At 17.7% G+C, this 8,209-nt stretch overlaps 3 protein-coding genes across 3 annotated transcripts, besides 37 other annotated features; all 3 read right to left on the bottom strand.

Moving 5' to 3' along the window:
• Positions 1-2: 2 nt before the first annotated feature.
• Positions 3-134: a microsatellite.
• Positions 135-316: a microsatellite.
• Positions 317-350: a sequence feature (AT_rich).
• Positions 351-511: a microsatellite.
• A 39-nt stretch (positions 512-550) lies between these two features.
• Positions 551-700: a microsatellite.
• Positions 701-822: a microsatellite.
• A 73-nt stretch (positions 823-895) lies between these two features.
• Positions 896-1,078: a microsatellite.
• A 36-nt stretch (positions 1,079-1,114) lies between these two features.
• Positions 1,115-1,285: a microsatellite.
• Positions 1,286-1,380: a microsatellite.
• Positions 1,289-1,442: a microsatellite.
• A 4-nt stretch (positions 1,443-1,446) lies between these two features.
• Positions 1,447-1,571: a microsatellite.
• A 7-nt stretch (positions 1,572-1,578) lies between these two features.
• Positions 1,579-1,628: a microsatellite.
• Positions 1,629-1,650: 22 nt separating this feature from the next.
• Positions 1,651-1,694: a sequence feature (AT_rich).
• Positions 1,695-1,698: 4 nt separating this feature from the next.
• Positions 1,699-1,769: a microsatellite.
• Positions 1,770-1,779: 10 nt separating this feature from the next.
• Positions 1,780-1,887: a microsatellite.
• A 39-nt stretch (positions 1,888-1,926) lies between these two features.
• Positions 1,927-2,111: a microsatellite.
• An 86-nt stretch (positions 2,112-2,197) lies between these two features.
• Positions 2,198-2,258: a sequence feature (AT_rich).
• Positions 2,259-2,294: 36 nt separating this feature from the next.
• Positions 2,295-2,485: a microsatellite.
• A 103-nt stretch (positions 2,486-2,588) lies between these two features.
• Positions 2,589-2,653: a sequence feature (AT_rich).
• Positions 2,654-2,655: 2 nt separating this feature from the next.
• Positions 2,656-2,816: a microsatellite.
• On the bottom strand, positions 2,726-3,074 carry EDI_255570 (uncharacterized protein; the record flags this gene model as incomplete). Its single annotated transcript, XM_001738584.1, has 2 exons — positions 2,726-2,970; positions 3,008-3,074. 2 exons carry the CDS (start codon positions 3,072-3,074, stop codon positions 2,726-2,728), a joined length of 312 nt encoding a protein of 103 aa, XP_001738636.1.
• Positions 2,958-3,137: a microsatellite.
• Positions 3,013-3,195: a microsatellite.
• Positions 3,196-3,245: 50 nt separating this feature from the next.
• Positions 3,246-3,418: a microsatellite.
• Positions 3,322-3,504: a microsatellite.
• EDI_255560 (uncharacterized protein) lies at positions 3,469-3,823 on the bottom strand (the record flags this gene model as incomplete). Its single annotated transcript, XM_001738583.1, has 2 exons — positions 3,469-3,592; positions 3,618-3,823. The coding sequence occupies 2 exons, from the start codon at positions 3,821-3,823 to the stop codon at positions 3,469-3,471; spliced, it is 330 nt and encodes a 109-aa protein (XP_001738635.1).
• Positions 3,824-3,896: 73 nt separating this feature from the next.
• Positions 3,897-3,993: a microsatellite.
• On the bottom strand, positions 3,981-4,888 carry EDI_255550 (uncharacterized protein; the record flags this gene model as incomplete). The annotated part of the gene is made up of 2 exons (XM_001738582.1): positions 3,981-4,550; positions 4,616-4,888. 2 exons carry the CDS (start codon positions 4,886-4,888, stop codon positions 3,981-3,983), a joined length of 843 nt encoding a protein of 280 aa, XP_001738634.1.
• Positions 4,552-4,610: a sequence feature (AT_rich).
• A 301-nt stretch (positions 4,889-5,189) lies between the features above and the next one.
• Positions 5,190-5,319: a microsatellite.
• Positions 5,225-5,404: a microsatellite.
• Positions 5,405-5,441: 37 nt separating this feature from the next.
• Positions 5,442-5,519: a microsatellite.
• A 163-nt stretch (positions 5,520-5,682) lies between these two features.
• Positions 5,683-5,853: a microsatellite.
• Positions 5,730-5,906: a microsatellite.
• Positions 5,791-5,963: a microsatellite.
• A 55-nt stretch (positions 5,964-6,018) lies between these two features.
• Positions 6,019-6,213: a sequence feature (AT_rich).
• Positions 6,214-6,226: 13 nt separating this feature from the next.
• Positions 6,227-6,526: a sequence feature (AT_rich).
• An 8-nt stretch (positions 6,527-6,534) lies between these two features.
• Positions 6,535-7,122: a repeat region.
• Positions 7,123-7,158: 36 nt separating this feature from the next.
• Positions 7,159-7,692: a repeat region.
• An 11-nt stretch (positions 7,693-7,703) lies between these two features.
• Positions 7,704-8,209: part of a repeat region that runs on past the window's edge.

Here is an 8,209-nt window from a genome sequence, read left to right as displayed (position 1 = left end):
TATATATTTTATTTATTATTCATTTAATTTTTATATCTTATATCTATATTATATGAAATTATTATTTATTATATATTACATATTACATATTATACACTAATCATATAACATTTATAATTGATTATATATTATATTTTTATTCTTTTCTCTTCTTTTTATATTATTTCATTTTTTTTCTTTGAATATATTTGTTTTTGTATTTTTGTTATTTATTTTATTTTTTATTTTTTGTGTTTATTTTATTCTTATTTATCATATTTATCATTTATATTATGTTATATTTGATTTTATTAATTATATCATTTAGTATTTTATTAATATAAATATTATGTTTATTATTTTATTATTTATTTATTTTTATTATTTATTTTATCTTTTCTTATTATTCTTTTATTATTTTATGTTTATTTTCTTTTATTTTTATATTTCTTTTTCTATCTATTTTTTATTATTTTTATTTATTATATATATTTCTTTTATTCTTATTCTATTATTATTTATCTTTTTATTTATTTTATTTATTCGATTCTTTAATAAAAAATATATTCAATTTTATTATTTGTTTATTATTATTATTTATTTTTATTTATATATTAATTTGATTAATATATTTATATTATATCTATTTTTTGTATTATTATTATTTATATTTTGTATTATTATTTATTATTATTATCATTTTATTTTTATTTATCATTTTATATTATATTATTCAATATTTCATGAATTTAATATTTATTATGAAATCATTTATTAATCATTTCATTTTATAATGATATATTATTTAAATTATTTGTTATATGACATTGATTATTTAATATTTAATGATAGAATTTAATGATATAAGATTAAGATAATAGATATAAATAAAATGATGAATATTGAAACAATCATTTAAAATCAAAAATAAATAATAAGAAATAAGAATATAATATAAATAATAAAGAATAAAGAAAAGAAAGATAATAAAAGAAATAAATAATAAATATAAATCAAATGATAATAATAAAAACAAATAATAAATAAATGATAAATAAATAAGAATAATCAAAAATATAATAATAATAAAAATTAAAATTAATTTAAATCAAAATAATCAAAACAAGAAAACAAGAAATGAAAATAAGAATCAAATGAAAATAAATAAAATAAAAAATTAATAAATAAATAAATAATAAGAATAAAGAAGAATAATAAGAAAGAAAAGAAATATAAATAAACATAATAATAAATTAAAATAAAATAAGAAATGAAAATATAATAATAATGATAAATAATAAAAATATGAAACAATAATAATAATAATATAAAATGATAATATTAAAGAAATTATTAAAATATAAAATAAAGATAAAATAAAACAATGAAATATAAAATAAATTCATTTTAATATAAATCATTTAAATAATTAAATAATAAAAATATTTTATAATAATGAAATATTTCATAAATATAATAAAAATGAATAAATAAAAGAATAGAGAAAAATAAATAAAAGAATAATAAATAATAAAATAAAATATTAAATATATTAAAAAGAAAAAAGATAATAAATAATATATATAAATAAAAATTATAAAAATAAAAAAGAATAAAATAATTTATATCAATAAAATAAAGTTAAATAATTTACATCAATAAATTAAACGCTTTTTTTATTTCATATTTCTAATTTCTATAATAAAAAAAATATACCCATTATTTCATCTTTATTTTCATATTTTATTTTCTCATTTTAAATTATTCCTTTTTATTTTCTTTCATTTTATATTCTCAACTTTCTTCTTTTATTCTTTTCATCATCTTCTACTTCTTAATTTCACTTTTTTCTTTCATATCATTCTTTTTCATCATTTCTCTTCATTTTTCTCTTATTTCATTTTTTTCGTTACCATATCAACATCACATGGATATTCTATATTTTCGTTTATTTTTCTTTAATCTTCTTCCTATTTCTTATTATTATTTTATTTTTATTTATTCTTCTCCTATCTTCTTTATTAATGTTTATTCTTTTCTTCTTCTTATTAATTAAATATTTTATTTGTTTAATTTCATATTTTATTAATAATATATTCATCATTGTATTATTTATTTCTCTTTATTATTTTAATTCTGATGTAATTCTTGTTAATTAATAAATCTTTTAATTTATTGGTTCTTCTTCTTAGATAATTAATTTCATCATTTCAATATCTTATAAAATTATTTTATTGATATTTATAAATATAATACGATATTTTATATATTTATTTTTTGATATCTTCTATATTTTTACATTCACACTTCCATTCTTCATTTATATATTTAATTATTTCATCACTTGTTTTTTATTGAAATAATAATTAATATATGTTATTTTATTTATTTTTCTTTACTTTCTTGTATTACTTCTTTTTATTAATATTTATTTTATCTTTCATGTTATTTATCATTATTTATTTTAATTTATTGAATTGATTTATAATTATTCATTACATTTATTGTTATTTCTATTATATTTTCTTGATTCTTTCATCTATTCACCTTTTATTCATTTCTATATATTCTTCTTCTTTATTTATTATTATTCTTTCTTCTAATATCTCTTTAATTTCTTTAATATCTAATTTTCATTTTAATATATATTATATTTAATCAATAACATTAATAACTTTTTATCTTATTTTCATCTATTTCTGATAATTCATTTATTCTTCATTATTTCTTCTATACTGATATTCTTTCAAATTATTCTATTTCTTTTAATGTCATTCTTATTATTTCTTTCCATTTGATTTGAATTACTCATTCTTATATTTGTTTTATTTTCTTCTTTGATGGAACCCATTTCTTCTCTTCTACAATTATTCCATTTGAAACACTTCTTTGGTATTTCTGTTTTTGTCAGTTGTATTATTTTCTTCTTCTTCAATTTATTAAAATTTACATCTTGAATAATATCTTCTTCATTAATGTTGTTTTCTTTTTCTTCTGATGTTTCTATTTTTTATTTTTCTTTTAATACTTTCATCATTTCTTTTTCTTCTATCTGTTTCTTTCTTTTTAATTTCTTTGTCTTTTTGTTCTTTCATCTTTGTTATTTCTTATTGTTGTTTGGTCTTATCTTTTGTTTTATTGTTTTCTTCTTCTTGTTTATTCTCTTATTTCTTTCTCTTTCTTTAATCTATTAGCTTCTTCTTCTTTCTTTTGTTTCTCTAAATTTACTTTCAATATTCTTATTTCTTCTTTCTGATAGACTTCTATCTTATGTTTGCTCTTCATTCTTTCTATTTTATTGTCTTCTTCATTTCTTCTTTCTTTTGTTTTTGTATTCTCCATTTCTTCTATTCTTCCTTCAATTTCTTTTATTTCCCTTTCATATTCTACTTCGATTTGTTTTTTTCTCATATCTTTCTATTATCTCTTCTCTTCTTCTAATACTCTTTCTTATTCATGTGCTGTTTCTTTTATTGTTTCTTCTTTTCTTCAATCTCCATTGTATTTCTTCTTGTTCTTCTTCTTTCTTATAAAGTTTCTCTTTCTTGATTCTATTTCTTCAAATTTCATCATCATTTCTTGGACTAATTTCTGTTTTCTGTTGTTTGTCTTTCTTCTTTGTATTTTCATGTAAATACTTTCTATAGCTTTTTTCTATTACAATATTTGTTCTCAGAATAATATTGATAAATAATTTGCCTAGATTAATGTATTTTTGGTTATAATAATTACTTTTCTTTTTATTATAAGTGTGATTAATTGGGAAAGTATTATGTGTTATAAATATGACAATTAATATTAAAGTAATTATGGGTATTATTTCATTGATAATGATTGTAGTCATAATGTTGATAATATCTTGTGATATTGATTATGGAGAAATTATTTCTTAATATTTTAGTGTTGTTTTTGTGATTTAGAAATAAATTTGTACAAATAGAAAGAGAATAATGATAAGAAGAAAGAAAATAAAAAGGAATAATGATAAGAAAGAAATAAAATTAAAGAGAAGAAGGTTGGTTATTAAGAGAAGAAGGAATATCATTAAGAGAAGAAGGAATATCATTAAGAGAAGAAGGAATTAAAAGAGATTTAAGTTTTCTAATTTTTTTTGCTTTTTGATTTCCACGACTTCCACGATGAATCTTTCTTTTTAAATTAGAAAGAAGAGAAGTTGGTTGAGGTTTGTAAAGAGATTTCTTTAAATTTGAAAGAGGATTTGGACCTTTAGGTTTTCTTGACTTAATTAAGCTATTAAGATGAGTTTGCATGCCAATAATTTGTTTATTTTCCTCATTCATTAAAGCATGAAACTCATCTTCAGCTTTTTTAGCTAAAAGTTTTTCATCAGGAGTTAAATCTTTTGCTCTTGAGAGTGATAATTTATAAACACGTTTAAGAGAAGGAGATGGAGAACATAATTTAAGAATTTGTTTATCATATGTTATAACAGGAAATCGAGTATGACGATAATGTTCAATAAGATTTTGATCCATAGTTGCAATCACATAATTATAAGGAATTTTTGTTCCTAATTTTCCATTAAATGGTTCTAAAAGAGAATTAAAACACTAAAATATTATTTTATGTTTATTGTTTATTGTTTATTGAAAGAAAATATAAATAAATAACAAACAAGATTAGTAGAATATGGAGAAATATGTTTACAATCAATAATAATATGTGGTGGATAATTAAAAGTAGATGGAAGATTATTTTTTATACAAATTGGAATACAAATAGTAGATTTACAATTGAATATTTTAAGAAGAAGATTTGGAAGAGATAAACAACGTCTATTTGTCTCTTGAAGAAATTGTTCATCAACTAAAATTCTTAGTGGTTCTTTTAATCCACAATAAACTTTATAAAATCCAAGGAATTTCTTGTAGAGCTTGAAGCGACCCATCAATTATTGATAGATAGCCTAAACCCTAAAAATTCGATTTCAATTACAGTCCACTGATGCAAGACAATTCTAATCCTTTGCCCCAACACATCTCTAATCCTCTCTTTCAAGAAGAACAAATGGAAGAATGGAGTGATGTCGAACTCTGTCTTGACGATGGAACACCTGAAATCGTTGAAAAACAACATGTGATGATTCAACCACTCACAACAACTCAACAACCACTCTACGAAATCATTGACAAATCCAACACCACATCTATTGAACTCTCTAACCAAACACTCATACCTAATGATAAAGAAATAGAAAACAATGAGAAAGAAATAGAAAACAATGAGAAAGGAATAGAAAATAAAGAAATGATAATTGAAAATACTGGAAAGATAGAAAATAAAGAAGAAACAATAGAAAACAATGAGAAAAGAATAGAAAATAAGGAAGAAATGATAGAAAATAAGGAAGAAATGATAGAAAATAAGGAAGAAATGATAGAAAATAAGGAAGAAATGATAGAAAATAAACAACAAGCAATAGAAAATAAGGAAGAAATGATAAAAGAAAAGAAAGAAAAAGAAGAAAATAAAGAAAATAAAGAAAAAGAAAAAAATTTAGAAGAAGAAAGAAAAGAAAAAGAATGGGAGAAGTGGAGAATTGAGAAGAGAAAAAGAAGGACATTACTTGAAATGTATGGAATTACAGGATTAAATGAAGAAAATATACAAACACTTGTAAGAGGAGAAGGAAGTATTCAAATATTTGAGAAAGTGAGTGATGAAGTAGAAGACTTTAAGAATGAAGGAGAAAATATGGAGATTGTAAGAGAAGAAGATCAAAAATTAAGAGAAGAAGAAAAACAAAAAGAGGAAGAAGTTTCAGTTGAAGAAGAGATAGAAGAAATGAGTAAAATGAAAGAAGAAGAAATAAATAAAATGAAAGAAGAAGAAATAAATAAAATGAAAGAAGAACAGAAAGATAAAGAAGGAACAAAAGCAAAGAAAATAGAAAAAGGAGAAAAGAATAGATTACAAACATTAAAGAGAGAAATCAGTAGAAAGAAAAAAATAAGAAAAACAAATCGTGTGATTTGGATAGAAGAAGAGATGTGAATAAGAAAGAAAAGACGAAGGAACATATAAATGAATTAATCAATTAAAAAGTTATTTTATTTAAAAATTCATTTCTATCTAAATAAATAAATCTTAATTGAATCAATTTCTTTCCATTATAAAATATCTAAAAATTAATATCATTGAAAAGAAATTAATTAAAAGAAATATAATTCTAAAGAATCTATTATGATAAATCATAATTAATATTCTTTAATTCTAATTCATTAACAAAAATAAATAATAAACATATTTATAATTAAAAGAATATTATCTAATTATTTAATTTAAATATTATAAATATTTATTAAATAATATAAGAAATAAATAAACTTTAAAGAATATTATTTTCTTTATTTCTTTAAAAACAATATAAAAAATTGTTATAATAAATAATCAAATTAAATTTAACAAAACAAATATATACATAATTAATTATTAATTTGATTCTTTTGATTATTATTATCAAATAAATCATATAAATACAATTTAAATATATTAGAAATAATATTTAATAATATTCATTTTATTTTTAAGTATATTTTTATTTATTTATTTATTTAATCTATTCTTCATTTGTTATCTTATATTTATTGAATTTACTACTCTATTTATTCTTACTACTCTTATTTTCTTTTCTTTATTCTATTTTTTATCCTTTCTTTTCTTCAAATACTCTTTATTAATATTATGAATCACAATATTAATCATATCATTTAATATATCATTTTTATTTCTTTTATCTAATACATCTATATTCTCATATAATATTGTTCATTATTTTCTGTGATTATTTATTCTTCAATATTATAGTAATCCATTATATTGAATATTTCATATTGGAATTTCTTTTATTGATTATTTTTTATATTCTCTAATTAATTACTCAAAAATAATAAATCAATAGAATCATATTTATCCATTTGTGATTTGTTATGACCAATACAAAATACAGAATGTGTTTTTCTATTAGTATTTATTACAAAATATGGAATATTTTAATCTTTTATTTTCAATCTTTTATCATTTATATACAATTCAATATTATATAAACATATGTTTTAGTTAAATAGAGAATCCATTCATTATAATAATGACTTTCATAAGTTTATTGGAATATTTTTATTTTCTTAAAAATTATCTAATTATAGACAAATAACAATATTTATTCTTTATTAATGTTATTTGAAAATAATAAAATGATGATAATTTTTCTTTTTAATTAAATGATGATAAAATAATGAATAATTTGATATGTATTATAAATGTGTATTTAAATGTTAATACTTGTTTGATTTTATACTCACATTTTAAAATAAAGTTGAAGAGTTAATAAATAAAGATATTCAAATAATTAAAGAAGTAAGAAACACTTCCAGATATTCAATAACAATTGATGATACTTTAAACTACCAATTTATTTAAGAAGTATTCAAAACGAAGTATTTGAAATAAAAGATAAAAATGTATGAAGATGAAATATAATGGAGAATGAATAATTGATTGAATTAATGAAGTGGTTAGAAGCATAATGATAAAAATTGAAGAAATACAGTAAATGAAAGAAAAATATAAAAGAAATGATAATATAAGAATGTAATAATGATTAAGAAATACTTAATAAAGAAATATGAATTATAAAAAATCTTGAAATGAAGAAAAGAATATAGAAGATAACACTAAAACAATAGAAGAAGAAAAGTAATAAAAATAAAACAAGAACACAATTTAAAGAATTTTCTTTTGAATATAAATGAATAAGAAATCTCATTTATTGAAAACAATATATAAATATTTCACAATAAAATGATTTATTTTAATTATAATTGAAATGAATTTTATTCATTATTGTTTATTTGAAATATAAAACTAAAAAAAGAATATAAAATAAAATTAATAAATATAAACATTTTATTTATCAATCAATGAAATAATGAATATAAAAATATTCATATTTCATTTTTGTTTTAATTGAAATATTCATATTCATTGTGTTAATTTAATAAATAATAAAAAGAAATAAGAATAAAAGATAAATAAAAATATAATAAAATATTTATTTTATTCTTTTTTATTTATTTTTTATATTATTTTATATTTCTTTATTTTATTCTTCTTCTTTTTATCTTTATATCTATTATATATTTCTTATTTTATTATTTATGTTATATTCTTATATCATTTTATTCTTATTTTATATTTATTCATTATTATT

Source organism: Entamoeba dispar, genomic scaffold (genome assembly GCF_000209125.1).
Source record: "Entamoeba dispar SAW760 scf_1105229461529 genomic scaffold, whole genome shotgun sequence".
In the NCBI taxonomy this organism is placed as follows: Eukaryota; Evosea; order Mastigamoebida; family Endamoebidae; genus Entamoeba; species Entamoeba dispar.
This window is presented reverse-complemented; position numbering and strand designations above follow the sequence as displayed.